General features: G+C 37.3%; 1 protein-coding gene across 2 annotated transcripts in view; it reads right to left on the bottom strand.

Moving 5' to 3' along the window:
- Positions 1-25,693, bottom strand: part of LOC135216034 (peptidyl-prolyl cis-trans isomerase G-like) — a 303,915-nt gene that overhangs the window by 223,251 nt on the left and 54,971 nt on the right. Inside the window, exons 4-5 of one of the 2 annotated variants that reach the window (XM_064250978.1) lie at positions 25,514-25,601; positions 5,519-5,548 (exon numbers count right to left, since the gene is read on the bottom strand). In XM_064250978.1, coding sequence (XP_064107048.1) covers positions 5,519-5,548; positions 25,514-25,601 — 118 coding nt within the window. The remainder of the gene's footprint in view (positions 1-5,518; positions 5,549-25,513; positions 25,602-25,693) is intronic. The other variant, XM_064250977.1, reaches the window with a different exon arrangement.

Genomic DNA, 25,693 nt, shown 5'->3' with positions numbered 1-25,693 from the left:
TATACATATATATTTAAAAGCTTATTATTTTTTTTATTATAAAAAATGTCATTTTTATATAGTATGTAACTTACCAAATAATTACATAACTGAATCCCACATTGACAGGAGGTGGGAATCATGGACATGAACTACTCAAAAAAAACATTTATAACTAGAAATGGAAGTTGAAATAGATAAAAAGCTAGCATTGTGGAAATGCTTGTTGTTACCTCACCAGGTGAGATAGCTGGGGCAGGAAGATAATGTGTCTGGTCACAGCTCATATTGAGCCATAAGGACATGGTCATAATGTCAGGCAGAAGTTGCCCCAACTTTAGCGGGAGCTTTGCAGCCAAGGAGTACTCCGATGGAGGCCAAAGCAAAACAAAATACAAGTACCCTTGCCTGGGTGTGATACAGAAACACCAAAACGACCATAAAAAACTTTGTTGCCTGGCATGCCCAAATTAAAAAAACAATACCCATCCATTCAAAATAAATGACTGATGGGTACTCCAGGTACCAAGTACTCCAGGCTTCCAAAAACTTAAATGATTTTAAACACGACAAGGAGACAGAGGAAATAGAAGTACATGGTACTCCTACCCCTCATTCCCTAGTACTACCATGCCAGGCCATGGAAAAAGGACCTAAAGTACTGTAGTCTTGAATACTGTTTCACATCGCATAAGTAGTGGTTAATGAAAAACTGATCAATGAGGATAGATTGCATTTAAAAGCCAAAGATGTGGTGGCTACTGCCATATGTCATGGACTTTTACCTTAAACAAGGGTAAGGCATCTTCCTGGATACCCAAGTGAAACTCGATAATTACATCTCTCGGGAAGAAAGACAGCATTCTTGGAGAGAGGACATGCTGGGGTGGGTTTTAACTGAACAACAGAGGTTATGAAATTACCCTCTGATCTTCTTTGTTTCTTTTGAGATAGTGTTTTAAAGTCCTCACTGGGCATAACACTCTCTCTTGGTCCAAAGGACCAAGTATTCCAGTAAGGTTCTTGATAGTGAAGGCACAAGGTCATGGGGTTGGAAGGGTTCTCCTTCTTCACTAAGAACCCCCGATGAACGTGCACTGCATCTACTTGAGAGAACCCAACTTGCTTATCCAGAGCTTGTAGCTCACTGATCCTTTTTGCTGTAGCCAAAGCGACCAGAAAAAAGTTTTCAAGATAAGTCCCTAAAGATGAAGTGTGAAGTGGCTCAAATGGGGACGTGATAGCCAAAGTAACATGACATCTAAGTTCCAAGAAACTGATGTTTGCGTATTCTGTTTCAAGGTATCAAAAGACTTAATTAAATTGGATATAATCTGATTTGAGGCTAGATCTAAACCTCTATGCCAGAATACTGAATTTAGCATAGATCTGTAGCCTTTTAATGTGGATGTTCTTAGACCTTGACCAGACTTCAGGAAAAGTAAATATTCTGCTAATTGGACTATAGATGTTTCAGAAGAGATGCCATGTCTCCTGCACCATCTGCAAAAATACTACCAACTTAGTCTGGTAGGCTTTGGTAGAAGAGTCATGTCTACACTTAGTAATCGCATTTGCAACCTCTCTTGAAAATCTTTTCGCTCTGACAAGCTTCCTGACAGTCTGAAGCCTGTTGGAACACGAGTGGATAAACCTTGATGGAAACAGTTGAAATGATGTTTCTTGAGCAGGTTTTGTTTCTGTGGAAGGAGCCTTGGAAAGTCTGTCAGAAGTTCTAAGAGGTCTGGAAACCATCCTTTTTGTGGCCAAAAAGGAGTAAACAAGGATCACTGACGTGTTGTGGTGAGATTGTTGAATTTATTTATGACTTTCCCTCACTAGACTGAATGGTGGGAAAAAGCATACCCCTCTAGGTCTGACCAATCCTGGAGCATCGTATATATTGCCCATAACTGAGGGTCCGGGGCAAGGGAGCAATACAGCTGGTGATGATTCCTTGACGTTGCAATCAGGTCTACCAATGGCTTTCTCCACCATTTCCAAAGGTTGGTGCACACCTGTGGATTCAGTTACCATTCCATGGATAGAACCTGTTTGCAACAGCTCAACTCGTCTGCCAGAATGCTCAACTTGCCCTGAACAAAGCGGGTAGGAATCTGGGTGGTGGTGGTTTTGAGCAAGAGGAGGAAGAGTGTGTTCCTCAAAGATTTCTGTATGTATGCCAGTGCGAACATGTAGTTCCGCTATTACCGAGTTATATGTCACTGAAGCAAAATGCTGGAAAGCCAGGGGGTGAATCAACTTCAGTTCCTTTATGTTTACATGGAGTTTCCCCTCCTCTAAAGACACGTTCCAAGCAACTTCCAACGTCTCCTAAGAATGCTCTCCAACACAGATCCGGTGTGCCGGAAACATGTTAGGTTGGGTTCAACTGATGGAGTGACTTTTCCTATAAGGAATCTCCTTCTTCAAGCCACCACTGAAGGTCCTTTGTTTCAAGAGTAAGGGGGTGGGGGGGAAGATGAACGAATCTGGTAGAGTTTCCTGCTCCTACTGACCTTTAAGAAGAATCGCAAAGATCTTGCATGCAGTCTCCCTAAAGGCACAAACATCTCGATGGAACAGAGGGTTCCTAAGAGGCTCATCTAAGTCTTGGCTGAGCTGAGCAGGTCTGGAGATCAAGAAAGTGTCAGACTTTCTGAACACATGATAGTACCGGCAGCCCCTGGTTATTGGCGCTGATAACAGAGATACTGGAGTTGATACATATCTAACTGAGGCGTCATTAAACTGGTCATCAGTGCCAAAATCTGGTTATTGGTGCTGGTAAGCACTGAAAATCGCTGAGTTTCAGTTATCTGTGATTTTCGCTTACCATCAAGCCATCAGAATGGAACCCCTGTCGATAACCAAGGACTGTCTGTACTCTCTTGTTGGGGTGGAAAAAACCCGAAAACCCGAAAATTCAGTCTATACTCATCTGTCTAATGTCATCCCTAAATACTGTCAATTGATTTGGGGCTAATTGGGATTTCTCTCAGTTGATTACAATACCAAGTCCTGGGCAAGGTGAAGTGTTTCAGAAGGTCCTAAGCACAATTCTTCTTGGATGAAGATCGTTAGAAGCCAGTTGTCTAGGTATAAGCATACCTTGATGCCCATCTGGTGGAGCCATTGCGATAGAGGGGCAAGTACTTGGTGAAGACTTGAGGGGCTGTGGATTGACCAAAGCACAGAGCCCAAAATTGGAAGACCCTGTCCTGGAACACAAACCTCAGATACTTCCTGGATTCCAGGTGTATTGGGATATGGAACTAAGCATCCTTCATGTTGATGGATACCTTGCACACAGCAGAGAGAACTGAATGGTTCGTCTGCATCTTGAACTTTGTTGTCTGCACAAAGAAGTTCAAAGTGCTTACGTCCAGGTCAGGTCTCCAACCTCCCGGTGGCTTGGTAACTATATATAGGTGGTTGTAAAAACCTTTCTGAGGATAAGTTCTCTACCACCTCTATTGCTCTTTTCATGAGAAGAGCTGAAACCTCTTTTGAGAGGGCAGAAAATCTCTCTGAAATTAGTCTTGAAGAGAAGGGCAATCCTCGATTTTCTTAGTCAAGGGGTCCACAGTCCAGTCATCCTTAGTGGCCCAATTCCTTGGGGGGATACATGATCTCAGCCGAGTCGAACGAAAACCTGCGTGCAGGATCAAGCAGGCCAGAGAAGTTCCCTTAGGAAGAGGCAGGGACTTGCAAGAAAGGCACTTCCCCAGTTGCATAAGAAAATATCTTCTTTTCAATAATCGAGACAGAGGAGAACAAAACAGTCTTGCCCATTTCCCTCTTCTTGGATAACCAAGAGTCAATGGCTAGAAACGCCTGTTAAGCCTCTAATTTAGGAGGGATGCAAAAGACAAAGAAGGCTGCTCTTGTTCTATGTCCTCCTCTGCTGAAGAAATAGATGCAGGAGCAGTCTTTTGGGCTTCCTCTGGCACCAGAGGTGTAGACAAAGGCTTCATCAGAAGTTTCAGAATATTATCAAAATGAAGATACATCAGGATAAGTGAGAGATCCTGAACTGGAGGCAGAGGTTACAGGGTGAAAGAAAGGTGGAACAGTTCAACAATAGGTGTTGAACGCACATCTGTCGCTCCCTGAATCATTATAGAAGGTGGCACTGATATGGGTTGACACGCTGTTAACTGAGAATCCATTGGACACTGAGGAGCCACTGGATGCTTTGACCTCATGGATGATCTGCTCCCTTTGGACATCTGGGATCCACTTGGTGTTCAAAGACCATTTGGCACTTGGGAGCCACTGGGAGTTCTGTGTCATCTCAAAAGCTACAAGAGGGCTCTTAGTCCCTGTGGTGCTTACAAGGGATTGAGGGAGTATGTCTCTCTATTGTGAGCCTTTTCAATGACCTGGAATAATTTTGAAAAGTCCAAATGTGCCCTTTAGACCAGTCCAAGTCTGATCCAATGGATAATAAGGTGATGGCTCCACTTGGATACTTTTCCAGTGGTTATCCACTGAGACCTGGGAAATAGGGACAGGTTGATTGGCGAAGCAACTACTCGTGGGTAAACCCAACCCACCTCCCTTGGACTTATGGTTTGCCTCCTGGCAGGTTTCGGGGAGTTTGGCAGGGACCTCCATCTAGGAGCATCGGTGGGGCAAGTAGTCATGGGACCTTCACTGAAGCTCCTATTTGAGAGACAGTATTCACTAAGGCATCAAACTTCTTGTCAATCTAGGCTTCAAGACTGGCAAAGGCACTAGGTTCAGGGGAGGGAGCCAGATAATGGAGTAGAAGGGAGCACCATAAAACTGGGAATTACAGAAAAAGAAAAGCGGTCACAAGTATCGAAAGTATAGGTTTTGGTGAAGACGACACTAATGCCTTACCCTTGGCTCTAGCAGCCACCCTTCTCTATCTAGTCTTTTCTAACTTGTCTAAATGAGAAGTTAAAATTCCCCATTTACCATCATCCGCCTTTACACTCCTCACATGTCAAGTCGGGAGGAACAAATCTGTCTTTGGCAATAATAAACAACAATGCAATGCAAACAACGGTTACAAGACACACTAGCGTCTGACATAATAAGTCGACACACTAGCGTCTGACATAAGTAGTTCCAGATCAATATAGTCAAACTAAGCAAAGTAAATTTAGCACAGAGGTTATCAATGTACAGAATACTTCACAAAATCCTTGACTATTGGCAAAACCATCTGATGAACAATCCTGACAATCAAAACAAAAGCTGCTTAACAACCAATGTTAGGTCATTGAGTGACAAAAACGAGCTGAGCTCTTCAGCTATATTGTACCTGTACTTCCCTGGAAGTGGTCAGGACACTAACATGCACCAAAACAATGAACCGCTGCCGTGAATTTCAAATCTAAAGCTGCCGTTAAGTAGAAACTAATAGCTATGCAATTACTTGGTACGTTAAATACATAAAAACAAAATCTTCATGTGCATATCGGAGGTAGTACAGCATATAAAATATTGGTCACGTATTTCAAAACAGCAAATGAATAACACAGAGTAAGTTTCTGAAAACACTTACCCATCTAGATGCGGAGAGGGCTGGGTTGTTCTACAGGAAGACAAAACGATCATTACGGTAGAATAACGAAGAATGAATGTCAGACACAGTGACAAGGCAAGGGGCAGAAGTCAAACCCACAACCACCTGCCTCTGCCTGGCTAGCGGACTGTAAGGGAAGAACATAATGTTACCCGCCAAGCCAGACAACAGCATGCTAACACACCTCAATCTTATGAAATCCTCAAGCGCAGAACTTTGATCGGTCCCATAATGGAAAGAAACAAAAGTATTTTAAACCTAGTACTAGCTTAGATCCTTCCCTTACAGCCAAAATTATATTTAATATCTACTCTTGGGAATTGCTCGGTTATAGTACTGCAATGCTATATGGCGATAGAGTCACGCATTTAGACTCTAATAAGAAACTGTTTACAAGACTACAGTACCAGCACTGTATCAGTACTCAACGAGCTATACAGTTACTAGTAAAAGCAAGAAAGTAAACAAGGCCATGTCATACATCATTACATTATATAATTCAAAGGTTTAATAGGGCCACCAAATCCCCATCTGTAAATTTGCTAGGCTAGCTCACAGATCTATTCTGACATAAATGAAAATTGGAGACAAGTATTAATTTAAAAAGTTGGATAGCAAAGTAGAGTCCTAAGGAGCAGAGCTTAGAATTAAAGAAAACAATATACCTACAGGCTTGAAAAATCACTACAAATAATTATTACTATGTACTGTGGAACAGTGTACCAACAAGGCACTTCCATACAAAAATGTCAGAAATCAACCTTGTGAATGCAAAATATAACTCTAAAGTGCATCTGTCTCTCAACTACTAATTAATCCTGCGATATTACTGTATGATACAAAAAATTTTTAAATTAAAATTAATTTCAACTAAAAACAAAATAGCACACAACTCTGACCCTCCTATTTTTTTTTATGAAGTTTTGCCTCTCTTGACAGTATACACCTATGGGAAGAAAGAAAGATATTCTAATGTGGAGAAAAGGGGTTTCATTTTTCCTTTTAAACAAAAACAATGTTCGCTATGCAAGTATAGTTAATATATTGCCTTAGTTTGCAAAAGTCTATTTAGAAAGAAAAGCAGCTGAAACTGAGGCCAGCTTAGATTGTGATTACAGGCAATCCCCAGTTATCAGTGGGAGTTCCATTCTCGGCAGGGTGCTAATAAGCGAAAACCGCCATTAGCCAAAACTCTGTGATTTATGGTGGGGAGTTTTGGTAAATGGCACCTCTGTTAGGTATGTTATGGTGCCATAACATTATTATTAGATGCAAATAACAGAAACTCGGGCCTGTTATGGTGCCATAAATCGCCAATTTTATGGCGCTAGACAAGCACCACAAAACCGGATCGCACCATTAACCAAATCGCCAATAACCCGGGATTGCCTATACTATAAAATTATTATTATTATTATTATTATTACAGTGGTACCTCAGTTTTCGTACATAATTAGTTCTGGAACCTCCTACAATATCCTAAACGTACGAAACTGAAAAACAAGAATTCCCATAAGGGATAATGTAAATAGTATTAAATGCATTCCAGACCCCCAAAATATTAAAAATATTATATATTTTAAAGGGAATAAACACAATTCTAATTACAGAAAGAATGAGAAATAAATATATAAATGAATAATGAACATTTAACACCACTCTTACCTTTATGGAAGACCCTTGTTAGCGTACGTAAGATTGGAGAGGAGGGGAGAGGGAGGGAGGAGGAGAGGTTAACTGATTTGGAAGGGGAATAACCCCCATCCAGAAGGACTTCAGGTATCATGAAACCTTTCTGGGGTTACTTCTTAGGTTTTTAGTGGCACTGTCTTCATGTTACTTCTCCACTTCATTTTTTACTGCACTAGGACCAGCTTGAGTGTCACTGTACCCCTGTCAAATAACAAAACTGTCCAGAAACATTCGTTTCTGACGTCTCTTTAATATCTGCCTAAAATGATACAAAGCGTTGTCATTAAACATGGTTAGAGGCAAGGATTACGTCTTTGTTAGGATGATGTGTCTCAAAAAAATTTTGTAAATCACTCCACATTTGCAAACATTTCTTTGATCACTGAAGTAGGCACAGTATCCCCTCTCTCTTCCTCCTCTTCCTCAATCTGCCGTCTGTTGCTGTTCTTGTTGAAGGTCTTGCAGCTCCTCAGTGTTACGCTTCCCTTGATTTGGGCATCCACTAGGTCTTCCACATCCTCGCCACTCACCTCCCCCAAGCCCATGGACTTCCAAAGAGACACAACAGACTCCACAACAGGTGTAGGGTTGTCGGGGTCAGCCTCAAACCCCTCAAAATCCTTCTTGAGGTAAAAACAGTGCCCATAATTTCCTCCATGCAGAGTTCATTATTCAGGAAGCCACTTCCTGCCAAGCCTTGGCTATAAGGCTTATAATGCAGTTTGAAGATACTGAAGTGATCCTTCCAGAACTCTCTTAGGGTTAATTCAGTGTCTGAGGTCACTTCAAAGCACCTTTCAAATAGTGGCTTGGTGTAGAGTTTCTTGAAGTTCGACATGATTTGCTGGTCCATGGGCTGGATGAGGAGTGGTATTAAGGGGCAAGAACTTCACAGTGATGAATTTGAATTTTTCCAACAGCTGGTCTTCCAAGCCAGGAGGATGCGCAGGAGCATTGTCCAATACCAGGAGGCAATTCAGAGACAATTGATTGTCAATGAGGGTATTTTTTTTTTTAACACTTGGGCCAAAGCCTTCATTGACCCAGTCAACGAAAATTTGTCTTGTGACCCATGCCTTTTTATTGGCCTTCCACATTTCACATGGCAATTTATTCTTTATGACACTTTTTTTTTTTGTTTTTTTTTTTAATATTCGGGGAGTTTCAGAGTTGATACACAAGCAGGGATTTCACTTTGAAATCCCCACTGGCATTTCCACCAAAACAAGAGAGTTAGCCATGAGAGAGAGAGAGAGAGAGAGAGAGCGAGAGAGAGAGAGAGACGAGAGAGAGAGAGGAGAGAGAGAGAGACGAGAGAGAGGAGAGAGAGAGAGCGCGGTTGTTGGGTTGTTTGTAATTGGTCGGGAATAATTGAGTTTAGTGTTTTTTTCGTGTGTTTGGTTGTGTCGTGCTTGTGTTTGGTGTTGCTGTATGGTAGTGTGTAAGGCATGTGTTTTATTGAAGAGGTGAGGGCGAGCGAGCTGTTGAGAGAGAGAGAGAGAAAGAGCATAAGTGGTGGTTGGACAGTTAGCAATGGTCTGCTTGTTGGACAATTGTTTTGGGTTGTCTGCCGGCGGTTGCTGAAGGTCAGTCCTTGGATCGGTGTCTGTACTGGACAGATGTTTTTGGCAGCAGTCTTGGATAGTGTTGATGCCTCAGTGTTGTTGTTACTGGTGCTTGAAGGTTGTTGTGCTTGTGTGTTGGAAGGTTGTTGAGCTTGTGAGTTTCTGCTGAGTTGTGTATGAGTTGTTGAGTGTTGCTGGTAGCTGTTGTGATTTCTTGGTGTTGTTTATGAGTGGTTGTATGTGGACATGTACAGTTGTTGTTTGATGTTGTTGATGTTTATCTGCACAGTGATTTGGTTTGTTGTTTTGTTGTATGGTTGTGGTACTCAGTTGTTGTTTTGTGCTGTGATTCTCAGCAGTTGTCGTCTCGACAACTGCATCCAGCGGATGGCAAAATGCCTCTCGCCCTGAAGTCAAGTCATTGATGGCGAGTACAAGAGTGTGAACAAATTTCTGTATGTATCTGTTGGTGAACCAATTGTTCCTGCCAAATAAAGTAAAACATAAAGGGGAAAAGTGTGGTTGAGGGTCTTTTTGAGAGTCGGTACAATTAACATAACTGTGGGAAGCTTTGCTTGCCTTTGTTGTTAGCTCTGATCCCCACCACACTGTGTGATGTAGGTCCGCTTTGGCATTTTTTTCTAAAACAGGCCTCTCAAGACCTGTTGTGGGAGCAATCCTTCCAGCCTCAAACATATTCTCTGAATTCACCAACGAATTCTTCAGCAACATGTTTACTCCGAGCTCGCAGCCATCACCCCAGTATGACACTATGGATGACCATACACTTTCTGAATTTTTCAAACCAGCCTCTGCCAGCCTTGAGAGCACTAAGAGCAGCACTTGTTGTTTGTATTTGCTTACTTAAAATCGGCATACAGCATCTTACTTTCTCACAAAATGATCGCTTCAGACACACTATCCACCACTAACTGTTTTCGTTGATCCACCCCCCCCCCCACCACAACAGCTTTTCAACATCTTTCAATAGTGCGATCTCTGCTTAGAAAATGAGGTGACCCCTTTTCGCAACATCAACTGCCTTGATTCAGCTTTCTTCTTGCTAGGATAGAGCCGATTGTCGACACTGACTTGCCATACATCCTAGCGAGATCAGATACACGTGTCTCACTTCCATACTTCACTACAAATTTTCTTGAATTCTATCATATTTCTGGTCTTTTTCATCGAAGGGGTGGCGCTTGCACTTCCGTTTCCTGGGCCCCATGATGACAACTTTGCAATGAGTTTTATGGCAAATATTGCACAAAAACTCAAGAAAACACATGCGGTGATGCGGACTAGGAGCGTGGAGATGCTGGTTAGGTGAGAGAACAAGTCAGAATGAGAGAAAACGGGATAGTTTGTTTGGGCACTTCATACGGGGTCCAGTCACGCGCTGGGCCCTGATGGGGTGTCACCAAGTGTACGAAAACCGAAGAAACGTTTACGATAACCGAGACAAGATTTCGGACAAAAAACATGTCTACGAAAACCAAGATGTACAAAATGAGAGGCGTACTGAAAAACCGAGATTCCACTGGTATTATCATTATTACTGTTGAGAATCTTGAAGCCAGAGTAGCACTAAAAATATTCATGTAGAGTTTAAAAAATTTTTAACAGTTCTGTGGCTTTTAATTCTCTATAATAAACTAATTACATGGTTGCCTTGTTTCATTATTATTATAATTTATTATTACTATAATAATTTAAACCACACTATGGAGCTTACACATTCTCACTTCATATAAAAAAAATTTTTGTTTTTTAATGCAATTTATTTTTCATAGGCCATACAAACCAGAGCCTTTTTGTAGTACAGTGACCCCCCCCCCCCCCCTCCCTAGTCGTGGAGGATGCGCACCAGACTCCCCACAAATTTTTAGAATCTGTGAATAATTGGAATCCCTATAAATAGGCTGAAAAACAGCCTATTTTGGTAGGTAAAACTCAAGAAAACCCACACTACAAATTTTTATACCTGGTTTTTTTTAATCATTTTATCACAAAAAAATTTGCATTTTATGATGATAATGATTATTAAAAAAAAAAAAAAAAAAAAAAAAAAAAAAACACACCTGAATTTCTGGATATTTCTTATAGAACAGGAGTGTCCAAACTCAAATCCTTTCGAGGGCCAATTATGCACTTGGTTATGGTCTTGAGGGCCATCAAAGATTTGGTAATAACTTATTCCTTATGACTCTTTTATTAACATTTGCAATAAAAGAGCCTTTTATTGCCAGCAATTATATGAAATAAATTAATTAAATTATTGTCATATGAATGAAAGGTAAACTTATTATGTCTCTTTTCAAAAAGTTTAATAACTTTAGTTAAATTTTCCTAAGTTCTAACAGTTATAGTAGCTTGAGTTGAAAAATCTTTTGGCACCTCACGGGCCACTCAAGACCATCCCGAGGCCATGAGTTTGACACCCCTCTCATAGAGAATTACTACAAATAGGTGAATTTCCGGCGAATAATGGGTAGATATGGTCCAGAGAGAGAAAATCCACTAATCCGTGAGTCAGCGAATCCGCCGGAGAACGTGGAATACTGGGGGGGGGGGCGGGGGGGGGGACTGTATTCTCAATGGTAAGCAATAATAGGTCACTGAAATTTGATAACAAGGTAAAGTCACCTCTCAATCAATGTATGAATAAACACGTTTTCGATTTAACAAGAGCTAGAAAATATCTAAAAAATGTGTTTTAAAAAACATGCAAATTTAATTTAACGTAAGTTGGCGACCCTCCCCGAGCGTTGTTTTCACATCACCCGCACATCAGCACTGCAGACGACAGCCATCAACATAAAAACATAGCACAGTATATGCATTTATCAATAAAGTGAAAAGCTTTGTTATCGATTAATAAAGAGAAAGAAATTTTATTTATTAATACAGGCAGTCCCCGGGTTACGATGGGGGTTCCGTTCTTGGAGAGCGTCGTAAGCCGAAAATCCGTCTTAAGCCGGAACATCGTCAAAAATCCTCAGAAAACCCTTACTTTTAATGCTTTGGGTGCATTGAAAACTATGGTAAAACTGCATTCTTATGGCATTTTTCATCATCAAAAAAAAAAAAAACCTTCAAAAAAAAAAATTGATTATTTTGCATTTTCATCAAAAAAAACCTCAAATATTGATTATTTTGCATTTTTGGTGTCATAATTTCATCTGCCAGATTGAGAGTTGTAGGTGTCTTAAACCCCAAAGGAAACAAAATGCGTCATACCCTGGAAATAATGTCTGATGAATATAATTGAGAAGCGCCTAACCTTGGAAAACGTCGTAACCCCGGGGCCGGGGACTGCCTATAAAGTGAAAAAAAATTGGACACAAAACAAGAATCAGCTTCATTCCAACATTGGGCAACAAAACAGCGATGTCGCACTGCTGATGGCTACATATAATTACACATAATGAATATGCATCTTTTCACAAATCTTTTAAAAAGTTATACATTACTTCACTGTATCCAATAATATTGTATGTATTCTCATATTATTGTATTATAAAATAATAACATAGCAGTCAAGTGTTTTTGTTTGTAAATCAGTTGATGGGAAATATGAGTTTATTTTGCCGTATTTAACTCAGTTCTGTGCAAATTCTCTTGCGTTTAGAGTTAGAATAAACGAATATAGATATGAGACAAGGTCATTTTAGTTAAACAATGATTTTAAGTTGAAAATATGGCTTGAATATGGTCTTGTTATGAACTAAATAATTTCTTCCATTAACAGATTGCATTGGCAGCATGTTTATTGCGTTAAAAAAATATGTGATTCCGTTCGCTTTTTTTCAATTTTTTCAATTGATTTCATTGTAATACGAGCTTTAGGTTATTTATCTTTTACTGGCGTGAAAACGAGTAAAATTTGTTGTTTCAAGCCCAGTAGTTTGATTATATTGATTTTCTCTCGATTATTTTATCAAAAGTTGTGGTTGATGGCATAATGTTACTGAGGCTTTATCCTTGTTGCCGATGTATGATAATAGTCATTAGCAGCTTGAACAGCTTTATCAGCTTTAGCTACAACTTGTTTAAATTTAACAGCAAACTTTCCTTGCTGATCTTTGATCTATTACAAGTAAAGAATTATAAACAAAAATATATCAGTAACTATTCTATATAATATGTTTATAATATAACTACCGAAATCTTGTTTACTATCGTCACAATGGTTGAAAACACAAGCCAAACGGATGTTGCTGTTATCCAATTCGGTTGTACTTAGCAAAAAAGCAACATAACGTTGTTTATAACATAACTACGGTAAATGTTTACTATCGTACAATGGTTGAAACATAAGCAAACCGGATGTTACTGCTATCCAATTCGGTTGTACTTAGCCCAAAAAAGTACAGTTCCCCAAGTCCAGGAATGTAACCCCCCCTTGTTCTGTTATTTCACATTGGGAAAAATATATTTAAATAAATGCGTTTTTATCCCTTAAACGCCGAAGCGGTAAAAAAAAAAAAAAATGTCTCCCGTGTGCCGGAGGTGTTTCAGAGTGAGCGCGGAAGCAGAAAAAATATTTTTTTCCAAAAATCACAGCGCGCTTAGTTTCAAGATTAAGAGTTCATTTTTGGCTCCTTTTTTTGGCATTGGCTGAAGTTTAGTATGCAACCATCAGAAATGAAAAAAATTATCATTATCATATATAAATAATGCGATATATGATAGCGCAAAAACAAAATTTCATATATAATTGTATTCAAATCGTGCTGTGCGCGAAACGGTTTAAAGGTAACGAGTTACTTTTTTTTCGTTGTAATGTACACTAAATTGCAATTATTTTGGTATATAACACATTGTAAAACGATAAAAGCAACACAGAGAAAATATTATCACAAAAATAATGCATGAATTCGTAACGCACAGACATAAACAAATATTTTTTTCAAAAATTCACCATAAATCTAAATATTGTACTAGAGACTTCCAATTTCTTTCAAAATGAAGACAAATGATTGAATATTACTATATCTGTAAGAATATTAGCTTACAAATACAGTTTTCGACCATATCTGACGAGGTAAAGTTGACCGAATGTCGAATTTTTTATATATATATATGCAATTATTTCGGAAATAAGAAATGCTACAACCTTCAAAATATTTTTTCGTTTTATTCTTCATGAAATGTGCACATTTTCATATATAAAACTCTAGAAATGCCTAATTTGAAAACGGAGCAAATATTCCGAGAATGGTACGTACGCATTTCGGAGATTTGTGGCGGAGAAATCCGCGCGCGGAGGGAAGAATGTTTTTTTTTTTTAAATTCACCATAAATCTAAATATGTGCTAGAGACTTCGAATTTGTTTCAAGATGAAGATAAATGACTGAATATTACTAGACTGTAAGAGTTTTAGCTTACAATTGCGTTTTTTGACCATTTCGGTAGAGTCAAAGTTGATCCGAACGTGGTTTTTTTTCTATTTATCGTGATTTATATGCAAATATTTCAAAAATGAGAAAAGCTACAACCTTCAATTACTTTTTGTTGTATTCTACATGAAATTGCGCACATTTTCATATATAAAACTTTATGTAACAGCTAATTTAAAATGGTGCAAACATACCACAATCGCACGTATGATTTTTTCGGAAGAGTTACCGCGCGGACGTAAAGAAAATGTTATTTTTTTCATAAATTCACCATAAATCCAAATATTGTGCTAGAGACTTCCAATTTGTTGCAAACTGAAGGTAAATGCTTGAATATTACTAGAATATAAGCGTTTAGCTTACAATGGCGTTTTTCGACCATTTTGGTAGAGTCAAAATTGACCAAAAGGTTGAAAATTTGTCACTTATCATTTTTAATATGAAAATATTTCAAAAACTGATAAAAGCTACAACCATGGGTTGTTTTTAGTTGTATTGTGCATGAAATTACGCACATTTTCATATATAAAACTTTATGTAAAACGGCTAATTTAAAATGGTGCAAAACATTACCACAATCGCATGTATGATTTTTTCGGAAGAGTTACCGCGCGGACGTAAGGAAAAAGTTTTTTCATAAATTCACCATAAATCGAAATATTGTGCTAGAGACTTCCAATTAATTGCAAAATTAAGGTAAATGATTGAATATTACTAAAATATTAGAGTTTTAGCTTACAATTGCGTTTTTCGACCATTTTGATAGTCAAAGTTGACGAAGGTTGAAATTTTGGCACTTATCGTTATTTATATGAAAATATCTCAAAACTGATAAAAGCTACATTCATGAGTATTTTTTTGTTGTATTCTACATAAAAAATGCGCACATTTTCTATATAATACTCCATGTAACGGCTAATTTAAAATGGTACAAAAAATTATGTCAAAAGTGACAAAATAATTTCCGAGATGTGTCACAGATACTTTTTAGTGCGGCAAGAAAGAAATTCGCGCTTGCACGCCTGCGTAACGATTGTAAACAAAACAACACTTGATCCGTGAACTCCCAGCATCCCCCAAGGCGCGTGATTCAAGTGTTTTCGGCTGGTAGGCCTTAAAAGTATTTTTTCCGCGAATTTTTAAAAAAACTTTAGTATGTCGACGTAAAATACGTCCAGTCGGCACCCGAGAGACAAAAAATGTCGACGTAAAATACGTCCAGTCGGCGTTTAAGGGTTAATTGACGTGAGCTTTCCAGGAACATAGCCCTCATGTTAATTGAGAGAGTGACTATAGTTAGCTGATGGTAGGAGGATAAGTGGGGGAAAGAGCCACAGCTCACCTGTAAACAAGCAGTTCCCTTCAGCATCAGGAACTCAGTGGGTTTGGTTCAGGTGAGATTATGTATAAAAGGCTCTGGTTTGAACACCTAGGATAAATACAAAATTATATTTTCCAATTAGTTTACTTGTTCCTACCAAAGTACAAACTATTGCCTCTTACATAGGGGATTTATTCCTTAAGTAGAAAAGTTCTCTCTCAGCTGACTGGTAAGTTGAATCTCCACCAGAAAAAAGTCATGTTCCCAGTCATACCAGTGCAATGGGTAGGGGACTGAGGATTCTCGTACCTTCCCAAGTTGTCTGACACAGGAATGACAGTGTTAGAACCCCAAGCTTAAGTTAAATGTGTCCAAGATCTTGCTCGAAAACAAAAATACTTCAGAGAATCAAGTGACAATGTGTAGTGACACAAGTCAGAGGGTAGCTAAATCTGGCCAATACAAATGATGGTTCATATAGCTCTACCACTGGTACTCCCCTCTTGTTAAAGGTATAGGAAGAGGTGTGGGGGATTTTTCAATCAAGTTGACTAAGTTGTGTTTTCCACCGTTTCTCAAAGTTAAAGGTGTATTGTTCTGCCAGACACAAGATAAAACCAATTTGAAGCATCCTAATAGGTACAAAATTGCAATTTGGAAGTGCAGGTGGATACTGAAAATTCTGTGGTGCAAGAACTTAGTGTCTTGCTTTCTTCTTTATTTCCCAGACATTATTTTTTTTAATAAAACTTTGTTTCATAAACATGATACATATGTACAATAGTTTTCCTCATAAAGATTGCTGGTTCTGAAACTACCATTAGTAATTCTTATGTCATTATTGCATCTTCTTCTGTTTATCACCTTTACCAGTGATTTTGTGAGTGATTTTTTTTTGGCTAACAAGTGCTGTTTTATCATAAAATATGCCTCAGAAGAAGTTTGTCCATCGACAGGAAGCAATCTCTCGAAATATTAGTGAACATAATGTAAGAAAGAGGAAGCAGAAAGTAGTATCCGCACCCATTGATCACGTGGGCCATGGAGAACACCACACAACATCAGTAGTGTTGTCGTCATTTTATCTTTCCGACTACGTTAGTCTTTTTGTGAACATTAATCTTTTACCATTTGTTTAGCTGTTACTTTCATCAAGATGCTGATGAAGATAAATTTACATTAGTGCCATCTGATGAAGCATTTACAATATAAATGAAGGTGTTTGGACAAGACAACATAACAATGCAATGAGAGATTTAAATGGGCAACTGCTAATAACTGGCTATGTAAGATCACAGAGGATATGTTGGGCAGGACATGTGTTCAGAGATCTAAAAGAATTGGGAGTGGAGAATTCTGAGAATAACTGGAAGGATGCAGCACTCAACAGGGGAGTGGGGAACGTGGAGAGGTATGGTGCAAGCAATCTTGGGCAACCAAGAGGAGTGCGCGAGTGAGTGAGCGAATGAGTGTGCTAACAGATGGAGAGGAGTGCAGAGAAGAGGGAAGAGAACGTCAACATTGATGCAATCACTAATGCTCAGGTGCCAAATTGCAAAACACCTTACTAAGCACTATGTGAAGAACATAATGGATAAATTAGGGTAGAGTGCAAACAATGACATTAAGATAATTTTGTTACCAATCCAGAATCTCAGAAAATTAGTTAGGAAAAACATTAGTGGTGACTGTCAGACTTGATGTTGGGGAAAATGGTTTTGATGTTACCCTTATTTTGGAATGCAAGTGTGAAGAGCCAAATAAGCTTATTTCAGTTATTTAATATTAGAGGGGATAATATCTCTGAGAATAGAAGACAGGGGACCAGGAAAGCTTTGCGTGTGATAGTAAGAAAAACTTTGCGTTTTATCAATACATTAGTTTTATACACCCAAATCTCTATAACACTGCTATTTCTGAATGGATGCCAATACTTTAACAACCATTATAATCAGTGATTATTTGGGAAAAATTCTGCAAACTTGTTTTTTTTCTTATTTTTTTTACATTATTTTTTACATATAATATTTAATATGAATTCTTTGCTTTTTTTGTGCTATTTACCATTTCTAATTCTTATAGAACATAAACAAAACAAAACTTAAAAACTTTTATCCATGCAATTTGTTCTTTATGATTTAAACTCTTGAGCTGGTTTTTCAATTTTATAAACAGATTGATAAATAATGGTGTTCAGGTTTTCAAATTGTAGGAAAAATGTATAAAAACAAAAATATTCAAAATAAAATTAATTTTTGCTCCCACAAAGGTAAAAATTTGTGTACACATTCCTTAAAACACTCATTTTCATTACAAAGCTAAGGATAACGGGGTAACCCAACCCAGTCCCCCCCCCTTAGGGAAGAGGAGATGATCATCTTGTCAGCTGAAGCTCTACCACTGATTGCTCACTGAGTAGTACTCACCTGCATCTGTTCCAGTCCAGCATGTATTCTGCCAGAGCTGCTGCTCCTCAGAGAGAAGCCAATCATTATAGAGTGGTCCCCCCGTATTCGCGGGGGATGCATACCAGACACCCCCGTGAATAGTTAGAACCCGCAAAAAATTGGAACCCCTATAAATATGCTTAAAACATTCTATTTTGTTAGTTAAAACTCAAGAAAAACCCACTAAAAATTTTTATACCAGGTTTTTTTAATAGTTTTATCACAAAAGTACATTTTATGATGAAATTGATAAAAAAAACAGGAATTTGTGGATACTATTCTCATAGAAAAATACCACGAATAGGCGAATTTTCTGTGAATAATGCGAGGAAATGTTCCAGAGAAATCTGCAAATGTGTGAGTCAGCGGAATCCGGAGAACGCGAATACGGGGGGGTCCACTGTACCATCCAACCCCAGCCTTACACCCTTCAAGCAACTTACGTGAGATGCTTTTCTGTTCAAAAGCCGCTTTGGTTGATCGCATAATCTGTACAGCAGCCACCACAGGCCCAAAGAGATGTCTAGGGACCCTGTGGTAACATCCCACATGTGAACGTGGTAAAGGTGGTTTGATAATCAAGATACCTGCCCTTACGCCTGTGCTGCCAAAAAAAAATTGCTCTGAAATGCCAAGGATGGTTCCATGCCCCTTGACTTCATGAGGCTGTATCAGAATTGTGCATGTAATTGTATAATCTGCCAAAAGCGTCGCAAGGTAATTTAATTTACAGCACTAAAAACCAACAAGAAAAGGTGCTCCTGGTACCCATTCTTGTGCTTGCCAGCACAGTACCACAAAGGGAGGTACTGACACTAACCTAAGAGGTTGGGTCCTACTTAACCCTCTTACACCTAAGCCCTAAAAACCAAACTTCTCCCGTATTGCCGCGGCAGGTTTGGAGTGAGCGTGGAAGCGGAAAAAATAATTTTGTCAAAAATCACAGGACGCTTAGTTTTTCAAGATTAAGAGTTCATTTTTGGCTCCTTTTTTTTGTCATTGCCTGAAGTTTAGTATGCAACCATCAGAAATGGAAAAAATATCATTATCACTATATAAAATAATGCAATATATGGTAGCGAAAAAAAAATTCATACATAATTGTATTCAAATCGAGCTGTGTAAAAACGGTTAAAGCTAACGAGTTACTTTTTTTGTTGTATTGTACACTAAATTGCGATAATTTTGATATAACACATTGTAAAACGGTCAAAGCAACACAGAAAAAATATTATCACAAAATGATGCATGAATTCGTAACGCGAGGACGTAAAAAAAATGTTTTTTTCAAAAATTCACCATAAACTAAATATTGTTCTAGAGACTTCCAATTTGTTTAAAAATGAAGACAAATGATTGAATATTACGATACTATAAGAGTTTTTAGCTTAAAATTGCAGTTTTCGACCATTTTGGACGAGTTAAAGTTGACCAAATGTCAAAGTTTTTATATGTATATATTTTTTATATGCAAATATTGCGAAAATGAGAAAAGCTACAACCTTTCCAATATTTTTTTTTGTATTTTTCATAAATTTGCGCACATTTTCATACATGAAACTCAATAAACGCCTAATATGAAAAGGAGCAAATAAATATAAGAATGCGATGTACGCATTTCGGAGATTTGCGGCCGCGAATCGGCGCGCGGAGGGAAGAAGTTTTTTTTAAAATTCACCATAAATCTAAATATTGTGCTAGACACTTCGAATTTGTTTTCAAAATGAAGATAAATGACTGTATATTACTAGATTGTAAGAGTTTTAGCTTACAAATTGCGTTTTTCAACTATTTCGGTAGTCAAAGTTGACCAAATGTGGTTTTTTTTTTCCTATTTTATCGTGATTTATATGCAAATATTTAAAAGAGAGAAAAGCTACAACCTTCAATGAAAAAATTTCTGATTTTTCAACGAAGTTAGTTTCAGCGCGGACGTAAGGAGGAAAAAAAAAATTTTTTTTTTCATAAATTCACCATAAATCGAAATATTGTGCTAGAGACTTCCAATTCATTGCAAAATTAAGGTAATGATTGAATATTACTAAAATATAAGAGTTTTAGCTTAAATTGCGTTTTTCGACCATTTCGGTAGAGTCAAAGTTGACCGAAGGTTGAAATTTTTGCACTTATCGTTATTTATATAAAAATATTTCAAAACTGATAAAAGCTACAACCATGGGTTGTTTTTAGTTGTATTGTGCATAAAATTGCACACATTTCCATATATAAAAACTTTATGTAACGGCAAATTTAAAATGGTGCAAACATTAGGACAATCGCACGAAAAAATTTATTGGAAGAGTTACCACGCGGACGTAACGAAAAAGTTTTTTCATAAATTCAAAATAAATCAAAATATTGTGCTAGAGACGTCCAATTTGTTGCAAAATGAAGGAAAATGATTGAATATTACTAGAATATTAGAATATAAGAGTTTTAGCTTACAATTGCATTTTTTTGACCATTTCGGTAGAGTCAAGTTGACTGAAGGTTGAAATTTTGGCACTTATAGTTATTTATATGAAAAAAACTTCAAAACTGATAAAAGCTACAATCATGAGTATTTTTTTTTTTGTATTCTACATGAAATTGCACACATTTTCATATATAATACTCCATGTAACGGGTTATTTAAAAATGGTGCAAAAATTATGTCAAAGTGACGAAATAATTTTTGAGATGTGTCACTGATACTTTTTAGTGCGATAATAAAGAAACTTTGCGCTTGCGCGCTTGTGTAATGATTGTAAACAAAACAACGCCTTGATCTGTGAACTCCCAGCATCCCCCCAAGGCGTGTGATTCAAAAGTTTTCGGCTGGTAGGCCTAAAAGTATTTTTCCGCGAATTTAAAAAAAAACTTTTTTGAGTCGACATATACTATAATACGTCCAATCGGCATACGGGAGACATTTTGACTCGACGTTTAAGACGTCCAATCGGCATAAGAGGGTTAAGCAATACTTTATGTCTCACACTTCTCTTCTGAACAGCCTGAAAAGTCTTGGGTAGGAAAAAACAAAAGCTCTTGTATATCTCATCAGGCACTGATGGTTTCTGGGCTTTTGCCATATATCCAAGAAGATAGAAGAACAAGAGATTCCAACCCCATGAGTTACCAGATAAAAAAAAAAAAAAAGCTGTTACTCACCATACACTATGTTAAGATGAAGGTTAGTAGGAAGGCTGAGGGTAAGATCTCAATCTGAAGGCAAGTGGGAAGGGAAACTGTCCTCCCCTGCTTGTAGATGTAGGCCAATAGGGTCACGTTGCTCATCAACAGTAAAGAGTGATCTCCTCACATGATCTTGGAATGCTGGCAGGACTAAGGTTTATAAGGCGCCTGAATTATATATTAAGAAAGATGTCATGTCACATAGGAGGCTCAAACCCCTCAGGAGGACCAAGACTCCTTGAAGTTACTTAAAGACATAGACAGATTTAATCAAGAAGATTGAGAGGAGCTTGTTTTGACAAAGGTAGATGAGGAAGTCCATGATCAAATGAACAAAACTCCATCGAAGAAAGACTCAATCTATGACACCACTCACAAACAATGAGCCCCTTCACTGAACAGGAGAGTAACCAATATAAAATCTCTTTGGGAGCTTGCCAAGCGAGCCAGAAGAAATGGGATACACTTGCACAAGGTCAATAAGAAGATATCGGGGTCATTCCGAGTCCTGGTGATCAACAGACAACTGATCAGATGAATGGAGGAAAGGCAAAAAGGTCCACACCATACCAGTATTGCTGGAGTGTCTCCTCTAGGCCACCCAGGCATCTGGCAACCAAGTACATGAACATGGTGATTCCTGTTTAGACACATGCATGTGCTATAAATTGAAAACTATTTAAGTGCCCCCACCCCTTGGTTTTACGCATTTAACATTTCCGTGGTCCACTTTTCATGGATTTTTTGTGGAACACGTTATTCACTTTTCCACCAGGACCTTTCACTAATTTTGTGGATTTTTCTTTGGTCAGTATCTAAAATTATCACTAATTTGCTTTTTCACAGAACAACTCTGTGTACAGTGGTCCCCCCGTATTCGCGGGGGATGTGTACCAGAACTCCCCTTGAATAGTTAGAAACCCAAACCCGCGAATGTTTGGAACCCCTATAAAAAGGCTAAAAACAGCCTATTCTGTTAGTTAAAACTCAAGAAAAACCGCTAAAAATTTTTCATACTTGGTTTTTTTAATAGTTTTGTCACAAAAAGTGCATTTTATGATGAAATTGATACAAAAAAAAAAAAAGGAATTTGTGGATATTTCTCATAGAAAAATACAGCGAATACATTAATTTTCCACAAATAATGCGGGAAAACATTCCCGAGAGAAATCCGCGAATGTGTGAGTCCGCGAACTCCGAGAACGCGAATACGGGGGCCCACTGTATTCACTATTTACTGTATTTTTTCATTAAAATATGAGAGAGAGAGAGAGAGAGAGAGAGAGAGCTGGAGATTTTTTTACATCCAAGCCTAAAGTCACCAGTATAAATGGGCTCTATAAGTGAAATAATGTTTCATTGATATTTTGCTGCTGTTTTTTTTCTTTTTTTTTTATTAAAGGATATGTATACTGAGAGAGAGAGAGAGAGAGAGAGAGAGAGAGAGAGAGAGAGAGAGAGAGAGAGAGAGAGAGAGAGAGAAACTATTTTTTTAAATCAAGTCTAAGCATGGTATAAATGGATGTTGTAAGTGAAATGCTGAATTTCGATAATATTTTGTTTTTTTCATTAAAGGATATATATACAGCAGTACCTTGATCTACGAGTTTAATTCATTCCATTGCCGAGGGCGTAGCTGAATTTGCTCACACATCAAATCAATTTTCCCCACTGAAAATACTTAAATACCCGTAATCCGTTCCAACCCTCAAAATGCCACCTCATATTTTATGTTTCATGTTATTAAATAAGAAAAATACATTTCTAAATAACAAATATTTTATAAAAACATAGTGAAAATAGTATGCAAAAATAAATAAGATTTTATATAGTGTACAGGTAGTGGTTACTAAATTCAAGTTTGTCCTTAGTTAAATAAAATGTTTTTCTAGCTCTTTTCCTTGCCACATCTACAAAGTCCTTGGGTATTTAAGTTTCAAGGCAATATCATAAATAGTTTTAATCTCAACGTCAATAAAGGTTATGTATCAAAGATAGTAAATTTTGTTTTAATGGGGAATTTTTTTGTAAAAAAGTTTGACATGGCCATGGGTAATCCCTCATCTCCTGTCTTTAACAATTTTACAAGGAATTTCTTGAGACAAAACACTTACCAAGAATTTTGCCCTAAAAAGTTATGGGGTGAGGTATGTGGATGATATTTTCTATATTTGGCCAGTTCACAAAAATCTCCAGGAATTCCTTAATAATCTCAATAATTTAGTCCCTTCTATAAAATTTACTGTAGAGGAAGAAAGAAATCTTAATTTGAATTTTCTTGATGTAACTGTTCATAGAAATGATAGAAATTTCACCTTTTCAGTCTTTCAGAAATCAACTAACATTGCCTATTTTGTTCATTACTACTCCAATCACCACCAAAATGTTAAATTCTGTTTTTTCTGAGATGTTCTTAAGGGCTTTACGTGTCTGTAGCCCGCAGTTTATTGATGCTGAGATTAAAATTATTTATGATACTGCCCTGAAACTTAAATAACCAAGGACTTTTATAGATGTGACATGGAAAAGAGCTAGAAAAACATTTTATTTAACTAATGACAAACTTGAATTTAGTAAGCATAACATTCTAAAATTAACCTGTGATGAAAGGTTTTTAGAAATTCTTAGAATTTTAAAGCTTTTTAACATAAATGTTGTTTTCAGTAATATTAATGTCAAGAGTTTAGTAGTAACAAATTCTCCTAAAGATCTTCCAGGCTGCATATATGAAATTCCTTGCAAAAAGTGTGATAAAGTCCATTACGGACAAACCAGTAAATCTCTTTCAGAACGTCTTAAACAGCACCAATATTCTGTGAGAACTGGGCAAATATCGAATGCATTATTCATACATATGAGAGATTTAGATCATCCTATCAACTGGAGTCAAGCAAGAGCATTGATCCCATGTAAGACACAGTTAAGAGGTCGGCCCTGGAAGGAGTGTTTCTGGGTGTACAAAATCTGAGGATATGTACAAAAGCCGAGTCAAAATTTCGTCACAATTCTATGAAAACAGAATTGTACGAAAACCAGGCCGTACAAAATCTGTTTGACCGAACAGGTCATGCTACACTGAAGAATCTTACCTTTTTTTTCTAATTTTAATCTGTATATTATTTGACTTGTAAATTTTATTCAGCTTGACCATTGTTTAATATGCATTTTTTTGTCTTTCATTAAATTCCAATAATATCCAATATAGGATATCATTCCTACAAATTTGCCATATTTAACCTCAATAATCCTTTCTCCATCTAATAGGAGTTATTTGTTATGATTAGAAGGGTAGGATAGGTGAGAAGAGATGCTAATACACACAATGTGAAGGCCATAGAGTGCATGGAGTAACAGGCTAATGTAAATAAAATAATGAAATATGAAGATAGAAAGGCAAAAAGGAAAGAATCTGCTTGGCTACCCCACCATATATATGATAAGCACCAAAAGAAAGTGTGCTATGTTATTTGTAGAAGATACCTAAAATAAGAGATTGGACTGGGATCTTCCCCTCACTGTAAGTCTGCCTTGGTCAGCTGGGAAGTCGTTCAGTCAGCCTCCCTAACAGCAGATATTTATTACATTTAAAAACAGCAAATTAATGTACAATGCACTATATATCACAATATAAAATTTCCCCTTCTTGACAAAATCAAATCTAGAATGAAGCTCACCAACATACTTACTCTGTATGCTCATCAAAATCAAAATTGAAGCTGAAATCAACTTGTTCATATTGAAGATTTTCATCAAATGCCAAAATAATTATGGCTCCTTTTGAATCATTCCTGGGTGTCTTAATAACCCCATTTTGTGTAGGATCACAATTCATTTACAGCATACTGTATAAAATAATATAAGCTAAGAGGTTAAGTTCCTGAAATTCATCATCTAATGCTACTTGCAAACCCAATACTAGCAATACAGAGCATGAGAACAACAGACATTATGCAATATGTAATAGTGAATGTACAAAAAATACTTCCAAAGTAATAAAAAACCATATGTAAACTACACAAGGTATCAGCAAGAACACAATTAATGAAGGTTGTAAGGCAGCTACCAACTCTGTAACCAGAAAGCGTTGAGAAATTATACATATAATTTATCCACTATTGTTAAACTATTTAGTATATAAATAAATGTAAATCTTCATTTCTAACTTTTTTAGTTCTTAAAAAATCTGGAAATCAACTGAAATAATGGCAGTTGAATATCAACTCTAAAACTGACAAATCTTAAAAGCTATTTAGTTCTCATAAAAGGTAACATGCACAGCCTATCTAACATAGAAAAATGAGACATGCAAATAGTTGTTTAGAATACAGAAAAACATGAACAATGAGTGAACATAAAATAATTTCATTCTTACATGAAAAACTGAGAACCATTGGTGTCCTTTCCTCGGTTCGCCATGGAGAGCAAAAAGGGTTCTTCATGATGAATGTCAAATGTTTCATCTATGTAATGAAAAATAAAATTTACAAATATGTCACTGAAAAGTACTTCATATCATATTACTTATTATTATGAATTTTTTTGTTTTAATAAA

This window comes from Macrobrachium nipponense, chromosome 6, assembly GCF_015104395.2.
Source record: "Macrobrachium nipponense isolate FS-2020 chromosome 6, ASM1510439v2, whole genome shotgun sequence".
In the NCBI taxonomy this organism is placed as follows: domain Eukaryota; kingdom Metazoa; phylum Arthropoda; class Malacostraca; order Decapoda; family Palaemonidae; genus Macrobrachium; species Macrobrachium nipponense.
This window is presented reverse-complemented; position numbering and strand designations above follow the sequence as displayed.